Below are 16,317 nucleotides of genomic sequence, written 5' to 3' on the forward strand. Positions count from 1 at the left end.
CGGTGGCTTCTCTTGTGGCGGAGCACAGGCTCTAGGCATGCAGGCTTCAGTAGTTGTAGCACGTGGACTCAGTAGTTGTGGCTTGCAGGCTCCAGAGTGCAGGCTCAATAGTTGTGGCTCACGGGCTTAGTTGCTCTGCAGCATGTGGGATCTTCCCGGACCAGGGCACGAACCTATGTCCCCTGCCTTGGCAGGCGGATTCTTAACCACTGCACCACCAGGGAAGCCCCGCATGTATCTTTTCGAATTAGAGTTTTCACCTTTTCCAGATGTATGATAGGAATGGGATTGCTAGATCATATGGTAACTCTATTTTTAGTTTTTTAGTTGTTTGTTTTTAAATTGCTCCTGGTTGAAAATCAGTGGGTTTTTTCTTTTTTTTTTTTTATTTTGACTGTGCTGGGTCTTCGTTGCAGCACGCAGGCTCTTCGTTGTGGGATTCTCTCTAGTTGCAGCGTGCAGGTTTAGTTGCCCCATGGCATGCAGGATCTTAGTTCCCCAACCAAGGACTGAACCCATGTCCCCTGCATTGGAAGGTGGATTCTTAACCACTGGACCACGAGGGAAGTGCTATTTTTAGTTTTTTAAGGAAACTCCATACTGTTCTCCATAATGGTTGCACCAATTTGCATTCCCACCAATGGTGTAGGAGGGTTCCTTTTTCTCTACACCCTCTCCGGAATTTATTTGTAGACTTTTAATGATGGCCATTCTCACTGGCGTGATGTCATACTTCACTGTAGTTTTGATTGGCATTTCTCTAATAATTAGCCATGGTGAACATCTTTTCATGTTGTCCATCTGTGTGTCTTCTTTGGAAAAATGTCTATTTAGGTCTTCTGCTGGGCCCACTTTAGGAATGGATTCAAAACTCACGTAACTCACTTAAGACTCACCTCTTGTACTGGTCCCCCAGCCCCTAGTACAGCATGGTTTCCGTTATACCTGAGGTGGAAGGTCTCCACCTTAGGTCTTCTAAGACTACTCACTAGGATGGGTTCCTGACCCCTCCACTAGGATGTCATAGACACACAGTCCTGTGTGATGCACGGTAAAGGTTTGCTAGATTCATGTCTGTTTGGAGCAAACTGGCACCTTCTTCCAGGGGTTGGGTGCACTGCTCTCCGAAGCAAACTTTCCAAAATGTGCATTTTCCTCCCTGATTTTGGCTATAATTTCCCAGATTCCCTCTGAATCCCAAACAGAATCCAGCCCCTAACATCATCCCATAACAGAGTCCCAACAGTTTACAAGTGTCTTTCTGACACTGCCCTGCAGACGTGAAGCTCAAGACAGCACAGCGGTGGCCTGTGGCCTCCACGGCTGCTGAACCACCCGAGTGGGACTTTGCACAGCAAGACGGAACCCTATCAGAACCCCACCTTTTTTTTTTTTTTTTACAGTCGGGGCACCCAACTCGGTCAGACCCTCTTCCACAAGAATTCCCTCTTTGTCATCTCAGCTGGTGGTCTGAGTCACAAGCCTACAATGAGCCTGAGAGCAATCTCAAAACCCAAGCCCTGAAGATACACACTTCACTCACAAGATAGCCTTCCAGGCCTTGCCTCAGTCTGTTCTGGATGCCACCAATTATACAATATCCTGGTGTTTCGGAAGCAAGTTAGATTTGAAGGAGGGGGAACGTGAGAGGACATGGGGACAATATTCCCCAACTCATTTGTGCCAGCTTATCCTCAGATGCACAGAGGGGCCTTCAGGGAACAGAACACTCCACAAACAGCAACTCTTGGGGGTCCAGTGGCCTTTGGGCCTGAGGTTTATACAATTCTGGCAACCCTTTATATAGGAATATATATACTTATGAATACAAAATTATATATAAAAGTAGATATTTTAGAATAAGCAATCGCAGCAAACTGCAGTTTAAAAATCTGACATAGGGTACTTCCCTGGCGTCCAGTGGTTAAGACTCTGCGCTTCCACTGCAGGGGGCACGGGTTTGATCCCCGGTCGAGGAACTAAGATCCTGCATGCTGCGTTGCACAGCCAAAAAAAAAAAAAAACAGCTGACAGATACTGTGCCATCACAAAAGCGGGGAAACACCATAAAATTGTTGCTTGAGTGCCTGCCATACCTCTGAGGTACTCCCCGATATCTCTGCCTTGACTGCACTCGCTGGCGGCCTAAGATGCGGGACTCCAGGAAAGCTCCGGCCTTGGCTCTAGTCCCTGGTAATGCTGGGCTGACATGGGGGGGCCACCATGGGGCAGAAGCAGCCGCTCCCTGCACCTGGCACAGCCCCCAGGCGTAGGCCCCCCCATCCACCTGGTGGGATTCCTCAGCCCAGGGCCGGGGCCCCAGGAGGGGAAGGGGGGACCAGGGATGCCTGCTGAGAGGTTTGTGGGGGACAGGTTTCTCCCCAACATGCCTCCTGGCCCAGGCTGGGCCTGATCCAGGCACCAGATTTCGCCTGGAAGTTTCACGGCAGGTGTCCTGCTGGGGCAACCTCAGCCCCCGAGCAGAATGAGAAATTTCCTCCAACTGAAATACGTCCTTCCTGTGTCATCTTCTGTCAATCAGACACATTTTGTGCATGGAGAAATTTTATTTTTTATGCCACTGCCGCCACTGCAATGAAGAAACATCAATAACTCAGAGTTTAAAAAGGGTAATAATTAAAGTGATAAAAAAAAAAGTCACAGTCCTCTCTCCTGTCCTACAAAAAACAGACTCTGAAGGCATCAGTTCTGCTTCTGATTTCCACTGAGGGGCCCTGACCTCTAAACGGAAACAAAAAGAAGACGAGAGGCAAACGTGTACGCACCCTATCGGAACCACCTCATGAAACACGGTCCTCTCCCAACACACGCATCCTCCAAGCCCTGAGCCAGAGCTAGTAGGGGCCACCAACTGGCTTCTTCCCTGAAATGCAATTTGACAGTTATCTTCAACCTCCCTTTACTGTTAACCAAATCTCACAGGGTGAGAAGAACAGCAGTTAAACTGGACCTGAGTCTCGTAGCAACAAGTCCTCAGGCCACACCTGCATCTGTCCTTATCTGGAAGCTCTGAGCTATTCTCTTACTGATCAAAGCCAAGAAAAAAAGTGTTCTTTTAAGAAACAACAGTTGTACCTATTTATTTTCGGAATATATTACAAAGGTTTCCTGGCAAACAGCTCCGATAAATATTGAATTATGATTTAAACAAGGGAAATAAACACTCTCACGCATCACTGAAACCACTGAAAGTTTATTCAAATTTTTCCATAAAGGGATTTGTTAGCATCAATGCCATTCATGAACATTTCTCACCACTGCAAGACTGAAGGAGGGAAACCACTGGATTAGTGCTGGTTTCTACGATGCAAATGAATGACAACTCTCAAGCTTTAGAAATCGGCAGTTGACGGGCTGCTAACAGAAGCAGTTCCCTGGCTCCTAAATCGACCAGGGACACTGAGGCGAGCAGTTTGGTCACTCCCGAATGCATCCAGACCTGCTCCGCCTGCGGCAGGTCCAGGGGTGGCACAGAAAGGAAGGGGAATGTGCTGGGTTTGGGACTGATCAGGAGGCGCTCCCAGGTAGACACCTTCACGTCTAGACCCAAGTCTGACCCACCAAGAAGCATTATCCCGGACAGTAGGCATTCCTGGAGAGCAGACGGGGAGCTGGTGGGAAGGTGCCCTTGGTGGCAGCACCTGGCACTCTGGCTACCACCCTTCTTTAACTTCGGGGCAGCTGCGGGCTGGACGCAGCCTGCCGTCCATTGGTCCCTTGGTTCACATCCAATTTCTAGTGCAGTTTTATCCAGCTATGAAGTCTAACTTTAGGGTGATAAAACCTTTATTCTGAGATGTCACGTACTTTATAAGGCTTGGAAAGTTGGTTTGAAGCTACTCCAGGGTGTGAAGAAATGGGAAGAATCCCTGAAGAAGAGGCTGAGGAGGAACCAGAGGCTGGCCACAGGCGTCAGGTTAGGATCTGGTAACCCGAACTCAGGCCTCCCTCCCGCTCTCATTTGATGAGATTCCTCATGATGCTGAGGGAGGATCCTCTGTACCCTGATCCAAAGTGATTCCAGTGGTTCAAGTAGTGGAAGAGCTGATACAGCTTAAGGCGCTTCTCGAAGCCTGGGGCCTTGGGGACTTTGCTGTGGTAGGCGGAGTAAAAGGAGCCACTGAAGCCCCCGAACATGCCGGCTATCGCCAGCTCATACTCTGAGTGGCCATAGAAGGAAGCTGGGTCAAAAATGATGGGCCCAGAGGAATCCTCCGCCACGTTTCCTCCCCAGAGGTCTCCGTGGAGCAGGGCTGGGACGATGTCCAGATCATGGAACAGGTCAGGGATCTTTAACTGCGGGGGAGATGCAGCCTTAGCAAAGTGACCGATGCACACAGGAGGGACACAGAGGCTTTTCTGAGTGTGGCTCCCAGCGCCCAAGCAGGGCCTGATCAGTGCACAGACGTGCCCAACTCCCATCCAGGCCCAGGCCCAGGTGGCTGCACCAGCTGCAGCGCCTTCCCATCAGGCTTGCAGGGCATGATGGGCACAGGCTGGGAGGGGCGACACTCACCTGCAGAGCAGCCCAGAGCTCACGGGCCTCCCTGTCCCCAGACCCCTGTTCCAGCAGGTCCATCTGAGGCTGAATACGCTGCCGGGCATAGAATGTGACCCAGTCCCTCTGCCAGTCGTTCACCTGTGTGGTTGACAGCAGAGCTCAGAGGAAAGCGCCAGAGCAAAGGCGGAGCAGGCTGGTCCCCAGAGGCGCCACTGCAGGGACCAGTGTAAAGGGGTGGAGCTGACCAGGCAGCCTGGGGTCTGGAGGACATGCTGGGACCGGCAGGTTCCCGGACAACCTCCCACAACATCTCAAGATCTGAACAGTGTGGACTGTGCCCCGTGGGATACTCAGTGCTCCCCTCCCAAGCAGCTACCTGCCTCTCCTCGGAGGGCGAGGCCGCCGTCTTACCCACTCAGCCCGAGTATGGCTCCCCAGGCTGAAATCCCCAGAGCAGCCAACCACAAAATCATAAAACTCGGTTTAACTTTCTAACTTTCTAATTTTCACCCACCTTGAAATCCAGCATCCTAACTTGCTGGTCCTTCTCTGCTCCTCTGAGCTTACCTAGAATGTGAGGTGGATACTCCTCATATAGACTGCTTAAAATTAGCAAAGAAAAAAAAGGAGCAAAGACCTTTTACCAAATTTCACCAAAAAAGAGAGAGGGTGTGCTTTCCGCAGCTGTTTCTGAACGGCTGGCCTGACTGGGAAATGCAGGCAAAATGGTGGTGTCACTCACCTGGGGGAGGTACCCGCAGCACGTCACCACTTCAAAGCCAAACTGGTCCACAAAGGGCCGCTCCACTTGCCCACCTCCTTTCCCTTGCAAGCAAAATGAAACGAGAGAGATGACAGTCCCCTCGCTCCCTCGGGGCCAGCTCTGGGAGCCCAGAGAAGCTCTGAGGCCTGACCTCAGCATGCCCTTCTCCACCTCGTGTCCTCATCCAAACAAGGGCCCTGGGCTCCGGGACCCAGGTACAGAGCCTGTCTCATCAGAGTCAACAATCCAGAACACCCACTCCTTCCCAGGAGAGGCACCAGAGGATGCTCAGAGGAGTGACCACACTGTCTCCAAAAAAGGAGGGAAAATCCACCCCATAACCCATCAGGAAAGGACAGCTTTCAGTGGCCAGTTTAGCATTTGCCACTTATGAAAGATAAACTGCTGTACTTGTAAACGATCTCATCCTCTGCAGCCCCCTAAACTCAAAGCAATCCGAAAGAACTGAACTACATGTAAGTGGAAGGGACGAGGCCGTCTGTCTGTCTAACACAGTAGGTTCTTGGTCGTCTGTTCCTGGTGTGTCTGCTATTCTGCCTAGCAGAGTAACCATATGGGCTACACATGGATTATCAAACGTCAAAGGATGAAAATCCTGGAAGACACCCTCAGTGCTACCACCACAGTAAGCCCTAAAAAGGTCAGACGTGAGGGCTGTCACTCTGAGTATCACGTGATTGTTCCTAGAAGAAAAGGCACGGTATGGTAAGCCAGAGAAACTTTGATAGGCTTTCGTCTGGGGAGTGAGAGGTCAAAGGAACCATAATATGATAGGATTTTGAGTTCAGGAAATACTTCCTGTCTTTCACATGCATCTTAGAGACAATACACTAATTGTATTCACTGTGTTCACTGCACCCCAAACATGCAGCCTTGGGGTTGACATTCCTCTCCTGTAGCAGCAACACAGGTCTGACTGTACACAGCGGCAGCACACCTCCGCCCACGCACCCATACTGGCCAGTTGTCTTCTTCTGGGGGGGTCCCTCGGGCCCACAGCCATACCCACTGTGCCAGCCTCCTTCTGGAGAGTCTCTCCAAGCCTCTTGTTGTCTAGGTGTAGATCTGCCAGCTGAGTTCCAAGCTTTGCAGCATGACTGTAAAAACAAAAGACAGCCACTAAACTCATGGTACAAATGGGGACCCACCTCCATTTGAAAGGTCTCAGGCCACACAAAGTAGGTGAGATAGTAAGGGTAAGAGTTTGTTCTGGTGAAGCAAGCGGGAGATGGAGGGCCTCATCCGAGTCTGAAGCCAGGTCCTTTGTCAGCATCTCACCCTGAAATTCCTCTCCTGTTTGCTTTCAGCCCACAGAGTACATGCTGCTTATTCTGCAGAACCCAGGATGTGCCGGGTCATGGGTTCCTCCTATCACATCCCGCAAAATTATACCCCCAAATGGAAGCTTCCCACTCAGAGAAAGAACAAACGCACCCAGAGGTCAAGGTGAAGCAAACGAACCTGCTCAGATACCGCATGTCCAAATGCTCCATCACCAGCATGCTGCCACCTCCAGGGGCATCGAGGACCTTGATGGGTTTGGGCACCTTCACTGTGCCTGTCTTTAGGATGGCAGTTAAACTTGCCATCTCACCTTCAAACATCCTTTTGGCCTGTCAGAGAAATAATCGGGGAGGGGAGGAGGAAGAGCAAGGCTCTGTGTAGACATGTTTTCTCCAGCACCACAACCAAGGCTGACTGCAGACTCAATGGAACAGACAGCTTTTCCACTTTTCAGTAGAGCAGATTACACGTTCTAAAGCTGCACAGGAATCAGAGGGATTGTACTTTCTAGTTTTGTATGTTTATGCTGTCATTGATCCCAGTCTCTCCAAAGAGAAGAACGTATGCCTGGTGCAGAGCTGGACTGTGTAACCAGTACCTCAACCACAGTCCTGTCCCAGGGGGCCCTCAGGCACAGGCAGCCCCCGTCTGCATATGCCAGGAAGCTGGCGTCACTTCTCACCCGAATGGACCACCAAGTCCTATGGCATCTCCTACCCGGCACTGGAAACCACCTCATCTCCACCACCTTCCCCATTTCCAGTCCAGAAGTCCTTGTTCCTGCTTTTGGAAGGCAAATCCCACCCTGGAACACACCCCAAGCTGTCACCCCACTTCCCTCATGACAGCCCCACAGGGCCTGGCCCTGCCCACATCCCCCCCTCATCTGGGCCCCGACCAGGGCTCCACCTCCACACTGACAGGCAGGCACACACACCCCTTGTGCTCCTGGATTACAGCCTTCTCTAAGTTCCCCAGAGATCCCTGGCCTCCTCCAGCCTGGAGACTTCCACACGCCATGTCACCTCTGCTTGGAACACCCCTCCCCCTTCTTTTGCCAAGTCAGCCCCTTCCCCGTCATGCTTCAGGTTTCAACTTAATACCAGTTTTGATTTCTCAGAGAAATCTTCCCTAACTTACCAGGCTAAGTAATTCCTCCCCTTTAAAGTATCTTTTTTTTAAAAGTAAAATTTCTACAGACGTATATGAAGAAAACTGCACAACTCAGAAGCATCCACCCAAACACAGCACATCCACGTGACGGCCACCCGGCATTCCTCTCCTCCCAGCCGCTGCCACCCCACCCGCACATTTGTCTGTCTGCTTTGTCATCTCCACAGAGGCAGATGGTCAGGCCTCTTCATTCCACACTGCATTTGTTACGCTGGTGCATCAACAGTCAGAGTTTATTCTCTCTGCTGTGTAGAGCTTGCTGTGCAAATGTTCTAAAACGTGTTTGTCCAGTCGACTGATGAAGGACACTGGGCTTCCAGTTTGGGGTCACTACGAACAGTGTTGCCATGGACATTCTTCTACTTCTACTTCTCATAGTTACTAACTCTGTGACCTTGGTTTCCTCATCTGTAAAATGGGATTAATAACAGTACCAATTTCATAGGCTTGCTACCATAATTAACTGAGTTAGCAGCTAACAGTTACACAGTCCATTCTAAACACTTTACAAACATTATTATTATACTACTTTGGAGAGCTAAAGTTCCTGAGGAGGAGAACAAGAACTGTGTCTTAAGGAGAATTTTCAGAGCGTTCTCTGAAGACAAAGGAACACAGCTGGGCCCTGGCTATACTTTGTACTACAGCACTGGTTGTGTGGCGTAAAGGAAAGGATAGATTTTTTTTTTTTTTTTTGCGGCACGCAGGCCTCTCACCGTTGTGGCCTCTCCCGTTGCGGAGCACAGGCTCCGGACGCGCAGGCCCAGCGGCCATGGCTCACGGGCCCAGCCGCTCCGCGGCATGTGGGATCTTCCCGGACCGGGGCACGAACCCGTGTGCCCTGCATCGGCAGGCAGACTCGCAACCCCTGCGCCACCAGGGAAGTCCCAGAATGGATAATTTTTTTTTTTTTTTTTTTTTTTTTGGCCACACCACACTGCATGTGGAACTTCCCTACCCAGAGATGGAACCCGTGCCCCCTGCATTGGAAGTGCGGAATCTTAACTAATGGACCGCCAGGGAGGTCCAACTTTTTTTAATTAAAAAAAAAATGTAGGGAGAGGCGAAGAAGGATCTGTGAACACAGCTAGAGGCAAGGCTCCCTCACAGAAATGTCCACTACCATGTGGTCCTAAGTGTCTAACCCTAAGAACACTGCTCCTCCAGAATGGGACAAGGGCAAAGTAAGCATTAGCTGGGGTGCAGGGCTACAAAAGATCCAGAACTTAAGGGAGGAGCATGAGAGAAAGCCAACTACTCAAGCATGCAAAGGACAGATAAGCATAATTAAGAGAAAAAACTTAGACCAGGTCATTCCAGCAGAGAGTGAGAAGGAAAGCAATTGAGCAGCTATGTAGTCTTCTCTTAGAAGTCTGGAAGAAGACATTTTCACCTCCTAAAAGGCAAAGCATAAAGACAGTCCTGTTTTCCAATCAATCAGCAAATGTTTCCGCTATGGGCAGTACATCTGCATAACTCACACAGGATATTCCCAAGCAAACTAGAAAGAGACATGTTTGAAACTATCTACCAAAGGATTAGAAGGAACTTATGTGAAGATTAGCAAAAAGAAAATGGACTCTGATGACAATAAAAAGCAAGAACCAGAAGAAATAGCAGTAGCAGAACAATGTTTAAAAAGCACTACTGAGAGATTCCATTTTAATCATCAGAAAGTTATTTGCTTCCCTGTAATCTACACCAAGTTCTGAATTATTACAAACACTAATGGAAGTGGAAATACAGCTGTGAAAAGGATGGAGCCACATAAGAGAAAAAGAACCCAGAGAAGACCTGTGGTGGGAAGTAAGGAAGGACACCTCCACTACATTAGTACTGACTGGGGGTAACCAATGTAAAAGAGCAACTTCAAGGACCATTAGTTCTCAAATTCCTATAAAAGGGATGTACAGGATAACACGCAGCCAACCTCTGTAGAACAGAGTTGAAGGGTGGTCTTGAGAGAACAGCATCATTTCAGAAAGAGATCATCCCAAACCACTGAAGATGGGATTCTGCAATATGATTTCCAAAGAGAGGATAAAAGGGTAGGACTTGGTACTGGGGTCAGCACCTTCAGCCCTATTTGAAACAAGGCATTGTCCAGTCCTGCTCCTTGCCTACTGGAGCCATCCAGGGCCTCCCAGCTAACACTACAAGCATGACCCACCCAAAGTGCACAAAGAAGTGACATCAACACCCCGGGGTAAGCCAACTTCAGCAGGGAGGCTCACCTATTTTAGACAGGAACCCCTGAGAAAACGTTCAGATACAAACAGAATGGAGAGACAGCCGCAAGGGACTGAATGTTTGTGTTCCCCGAAAATTCAGAGGTTGAAACCTAACCCCCAAGGCGACGGTGTTAGGAGGCGGGGCCTTGGGAAGTGACCAGGCCAAAGGAGTGGAACCCTCATGAGGGGATTAGAGCCCCTATAAGAGACCCCAGAGAGCTCTCCTCCCCCTTCTGCCACGTAAGGACACAGTCAGAAGTGGCCTCCACACCAGGGAAGGAAGCCTCACCACCATCTTGGACGTCCGGCCTCCAGACCCAGAAATATACATGTTCGTGTTTAAAGCCGCCCAGTGTTTACAGCAGCCCGGCGGACGAAGGCTACATTACTTTCAGTATTCAGAAAGGGTTTTGATCTCTGCAAGTTCAAATAAACCCCAGGACAAGGGGCTTCTATTCCCTGTCCTTGTTCAAAACTCGCCAAACAATGAATTTTCTCAAGGCAGCGGCCACCTGGGCCGCGTGAAAACCACCCACAGCGTCCACGCGGCGGTGGGGCACGCGCCGGACGGGCCTGGACCCGCGCCGACCTCCCTGAGGTTCGAGGGGCCGCAGGGCTGAACCGCGGAACCCCCAAAACGCCAGGCCAGCCTGACAAAAAGACGGGTCACCGAACGCCTCCGCGGCCCGCAGACCCGGGCTCGGACGGCCCCGCCCGCGGACCCAGACCGGATCCCGACGCCGAGCCCGGACAGGGACCCGGCACCACAGTCCCCCGCCCCCTTCCCCCGCCCGCGGCAGCCCTGACCTCCGCCTTGGGGTTCACTTTCACAAACACTCGTCCTCTGTCCGTGTCGTAGCTCCGGCCCTGGCTAATGCACCCACCCCCCGAGTGACCCGTGGCCTTAACGGAGCCGCAGCCCAACTCCCGTTTCAGCAGCTCCTCCATGTCGCCCGCGCCCGGGCCGCGTACCCGCCTCAGACCGCACGCAGACGCCGCGACGCCGTGGAGGCGCGTGGGGATTGGGTGAGGGGCGGGAGGGCGGGACCGGGCCGTGGGAGCGCGGGAGGGATTGGGGGAGGGAAAAGAAGGGGCGGGACCTGGCCGCGGGAGCGCGCGGGGATGGGGGAGGGGACGGTCGACGGGAGGTGGGGCGGAGCCGCCTTGTGCTCCCAAGGACCCCGAGACCCTGGTGGCTCTCCTCGCCACGGGATCGCCCTGGCCTTTCCCCTGACCTTACCTGTGACCTGCCGTTAACCTTGTGTGGCCCGTCCTGGTCTGGGGCACACCCCCTGCTCCAGCCCCCTCGTCCACGGCTCCAGGTTTGAGCGTCACCCCTCACAGGGGCTTTCCCGACCTGGAGGCTCCTGCAACACCCTCCGGGGTGCTATCTTTTCTGTTAGTTTATTTGCACTTGTTTATCCAGTTAGCATCAATCTACCCAACTAGACTTTAGTGATTTGAGGGTAGAATAAAGTCTGCTTTGCTCTGTATACTGAAAAAAAATGTCCAACCTAAAAGTTGAGAGTTATGTTTTATTGGGGGCATAACTGAGGACTTAAGCTGGTGAAATAGCCTCTCAGGTGGCTCTGAGGGGCTGTTCAGAAGAGGAAAGGGAAGAGCAAGAATGTAAAGGAGTTTTTTTCAAAAACAAACAAACAAAAAAACTAGGTAGTCAAACATCAAAAGATTACTGCTAATTTTAAAAAAACAGACATCTCAAGTAAATGAATTTAGTGCTTTTCCGTGTATGAGAAGATGCGACAGTCTGGGCTTAGTGAAATCGTTCCTTTGATACGCACCCTAACTATCTAGGGCCAGTGTCCTATGTTCTCCATTCTGAATTCCTCAGGGTGCACAGTCGGGGATGGCTGCAGTGGCTGAGGGCTTGATGGCCTCAACGTCTTTTGTTTACTAATACGGCAGGCAGCATTCTTTGTCCACGGCTCCCCGTGTTAGTCAGCATTCTCCAGAGAAATCGAACCAACAGGGTGTGTGTATATGTAGAGAGATTTATTTTAAGGAAATGGCTGTGAAAACTAATAAAGGGAAACCTGTTTTAAATGGAGTGGGAAGGCCAAAAGGGAGAGCTCTCACCCTGTCCACCCAGACACAGCCTGAAGGTAAAGATGTGTCACCAAGTGCCTCTGCCCTGTGGCCGCTCAGGGTCAATAACAGGAAAAACTGTTGATTACAGATCCCAACAGGAAGAATCATCAACAGGAAAGAATCCTCAATTACAGGCCTCACCAAGAAAGGTGTTCTTTGTATCTCCCAAAAGAAATCAATTACCCAAGCTGCTCAGCCAATGAAAACCAGTCATCACTTTCAACTCTCACTTTCCTCCAATGGACTTTAGTTCAAACCAACCCCTCCAGGGACTTACTTCCCTGGTGGTCCAGTAGTTAAGACTCCATGCTCCCCCAAGGCAGGGGGCCAGGGATTGATCCCTGGTGGGGGAACTGAGAGCCCGCGCACTGCAGCTAGAGAAGCCAGTGCGCCGCAACAAAGACCCAGCACAGCCAAAATAAGTAAATTAAAAAAAAAAAGAAAACACAAAACAGCTCCTCCAGCTTCTTCCTTCTAACGTTCTTTTCCTTTCTTTGTTGGATTTGTCTGTGGCTTTTGCAGTAGCCAGCTTGTGCTGAATTGCAATTCTTTGCTGTTCCTGAGTAAACCCATTTTGCTGGTAAAACTACAGGGTGTTTTATTTTTTAAGTTAACAGGGCTCACACAATCATGGAGGGGCAAGACCAAAATCTGCAGGGTAGGCCAGAAGAAGAGTTCTGTCGGCAGAATTCCCTCTCCCTCAGGGGAGGTCAGTGTTTGTTCTCTGTAGGCCTTCAGCTGAATGGATGAGGTCCACCCACCAGTCCACTGATTTAAATGTTGATCTCATCTAAAAAACACCCTCACAGAAACATCCAGAATAATGTTTGACACCAAATATCTGGGCACCATGCCCCAGCCAAACTGACACATAAAATTGACCATCACATTCCCCATTGTTTCTAGATGCTTACTTAGCATGATGCACAATGCCAGTCATGTCATGGACATTCACTAAGAATGTGCTAAAACAATGAAAGAATGAATAATTGAGGCTTTGAAGGTTGAAGATTTAAGGAATAAGAGCAGATAGTTTGCGGATAGTTTGGACCAACCTTCCTGCTGAAAATAACTAGAAATGCTGATTAAAACAGTTTAAATACATCTAAAAAGCATTGGAGAGCTGACAACATAGCAAGGAACATTAGCCCCATATCTCTCCTCACTCACACGCCAGGGAAAGGTGGCTGCCTGCAAACCATCAGGAGAGCTCTACTCTGAACCAATGCTGCTGCACCCTGACCTCCAGCCTCTAGATCTATGAGAAAATACATTTCTGTTGTTTAAGCACCCAGTCTGTGGAATTTTGTTTTGGCAGCCCAAGTGGACCAATACACCAAGCATACTAGGGAGCAAGGTGCCATGAGGTCAACACAACAGACAGTGGATAAACTCAGGTGCTGGCATTTTCAGGCCCACTTAATGCCATATAACTGTGCCTACTATGACCAAGGAAATAAGAGCCAAGCTTGAAAATATCTACAGGGAAGAAGAAACTAAAAAAAGTGACTGGGCTTCCCTGGTGGCGCAGTGGTTGAGAGTCTGCCTGCTAATGCAGGGGACACAGGTACGAGCCCTGCTCTGGGAGGATCCCACATGCTGCGGAGCGACTAGGCCCGTGAGCCACAACTGCTGAGCCTGCGCGTCTGGAGCCTGTGCTCCGCAATAGGAGAGGCCGCGATAGTGAGAGGCCCGCGCACCGCGATGAAGAGTGGCTCCCGCTTGCCACAACTAGAGAAAGCCCTCGCACAGAAACGAAGACCCAACACAACAAAAATAAATAAATTAATTAATAAAAAAAGTGACTAAGCAGATTCTATAAAGAACCTGAGGGAATAAAATTTCTGTTTTAAGACAGGACAAGAAAAAAATTTTTTTTTGATGTGGACCATTTTTAAATTCTTTATTGAATTTGTTAAAATATTGCTTCTTTTTTTTTTTTTTTACTTTTAAAAAAAATTTATTTATTTTTGGCTGTTTCAGGTCTTAGTTGAGGCACATGGGATCTTTCCTTGCGGCGCCAGCCTCTCTCTAGTTGTGGCACACAGGCTCCAGAGCGCGTGGACTCAGTGGTTGCTGTGCGCGGGCTTAGTTGCCCTGTGGCATGTGGGATCTTAGTTCCCTGAAGAGGGATCGAACCCGCGTCCCCTGCATTGGAAGGCAGATGGACGACCGGGGAAGTCCCTGCTTCTGTTTTCTATGTTTTGGTTTTTTGGCCATGAAGCATGTGGGATCTTAGCTCCCTTACAAGAGAGCGAACCCACACCCTCTGCACTGGAAGGTGAAGTCTTAACCACTGGACCTCAAGGGAAGTCCCAGGACAAGAAAATTTAAGCATAACATACTTCCTGCCCATACTGGGCCCTCCGTAATGTGCATCTGCATTACACATTAACCAGACCTCCTCAAAGGTGGGAACGACTGCTTGACTGTAAATATCAATTTTTTTTCTATTTCTGACTCCAGCAATGTAACTCCTTAGAAGATTAATTTTTCCTTCCTAATTCTGTAAGGGATCATAGCGACCTACTGCTTGCCTGTACATGCAGATCTGGACTATATATCTTTGGTAATGTTTATGTAAAATCTCAGTGTGTCATTTTGATGTATGATCCTTTGTGTCAAAAATGTATCTGAGGGCTTCCCTGGTGGCGCAGTGGTTGAGAGTCCGCCTGCCGATGCAGGGGACACGGGTTCGTGCCCCGATCCCGGAAGATCCCACATGCCGCGGAGCAGCTGGGCCCGTGAGCCATGGCCGCGGAGCCTGTGTGTCCAGAGCCTGTGCTCCGCAACGGGAGAGGCCACAGCAGTGAGAGGCCCGCGTACAGCAAAAAAAAGAAAAAAAAAAATGTATCTGAGTGTGCCTTCAACTTCTAACAGGTGGAACAGTCCTCAGAGATTTCTGAAAGACTGTCTCCGGGATTATAATCCTCAGGTTGGCTCGATTAGAATTCTCTATTTCCTCTTTAGATCGGCTATTGATTAATTTTTTTGTTGACAAACCAAAAAGAGCTTTTAGAAATTAAAAATATAATATTTAAAATTTTAAAGCCTAGGGACTTCCCTGGTGGTCCAGTGGCTAAGACTGCATGCTCCCAATGCAGGGGGCCCGGGTTTGATCCCTGGTCAGGGAGTTAGAACCTGCATGCTGCAACTAAGAGTTCGCATGCTTCAACTAAAGACCCTGAATGCCACAGCTGAAGATCCTGCATGCAGCAACGAAGATCCCTCATGCAGTAACTAAGACGTGGCGCAGCCAAATAAATAAATAAATATTTTAAAAATAATAAAATAAAATTGTAAAGCCTAATGAACAGGTTCAACAGATTAGACACAGGAAAGAATTAGTTAACTGGAGGATGTCAGAGAATTGATGCAAAATGTGGTACAAACAGACTAAAGGGAAATTACAGGTGAGACTAAGAAACATGGAAAACAGTGAGTTCTAGTAGACATTTCACTGGAGTTCCAGAAAAGGGGAAGGGCAGAGGCCACAATTAAAGAGAAAATGGCTGAGAATTTTCTAGCACTGATGAAACACACCAAACCTCAGATCCAAGGTTCGCCCAACATCCCAAGCTGGATAAATTAAAAGAAGTTCACATCTGGACTAATAACAATGAAATTGCAGAATACCAAAGAAACAGGAAATTTCTTAAAAAGTCAGATTATTTTGAAAAGATTGATATCTGGGGGCTTCCCTGATGGTGCAGTGGTTAAGAATCCGCCTGCCAATGCAGGGGACGCGGGTTTGAGCCCTGGTCCGGGAAGATCCCACATGCTGCAGAGCAACTAAGCCCGTGCGCCACAACTACTGAGCCTGCACTCTGGAGCCCTCGAGCCACAACTACTGAGCCCACTTGCTACAACTACTGAAGCCCGTGTGCCTAGAGCCCGTGCTCCGCGACAAAGACAAGCCACCGCAATGAGAATCCCGTGCACTGCAACAAAGAGTAGCCCCTGCTCGCCGCAACTAGAGAAAGCCCATGCACAGCAATGAAGACCCAAAGCAGCCAAAAATAAATAAATAAATTTAAAAATAATAATAATAATGGGAACTATATTCAATATCTTATAATGACCTATAATGGAAAATAATCTGAAAAAGAATATATATATATATCACTGAATAACTTTGCTGTACACCAGAAACTAACACAACATTGTAAATCAACTATACTTCAAAAAAAATTATCTTTGTACCTTAAAGGGGT

The 16,317-nt window shown here is 49.3% G+C and overlaps 1 protein-coding gene across 1 annotated transcript; it reads right to left on the reverse strand.

Annotated features, from left to right (window-relative positions):
• Positions 1 to 3,194: 3,194 nt before the first annotated feature.
• On the reverse strand, positions 3,195 to 10,997 carry FN3KRP (fructosamine 3 kinase related protein). Its single transcript, XM_082603277.1, has 6 exons — positions 10,802 to 10,997; positions 6,768 to 6,919; positions 6,312 to 6,403; positions 5,265 to 5,347; positions 4,538 to 4,660; positions 3,195 to 4,317 (listed from the first exon to the last, which is right to left on the reverse strand). The coding sequence occupies exons 1-6, from the start codon at positions 10,940 to 10,942 to the stop codon at positions 3,979 to 3,981; spliced, it is 930 nt and encodes a 309-aa protein (XP_082459403.1). The 5' UTR covers positions 10,943 to 10,997; the 3' UTR covers positions 3,195 to 3,978.
• Between the last annotated feature and the right edge of the window lie 5,320 nt (positions 10,998 to 16,317).

Source organism: Mesoplodon mirus (assembly GCF_964341445.2).
Source record: "Mesoplodon mirus genome assembly, chromosome: 18".
Lineage (NCBI taxonomy): Eukaryota > Metazoa > Chordata > Mammalia > Artiodactyla > Ziphiidae > Mesoplodon > Mesoplodon mirus.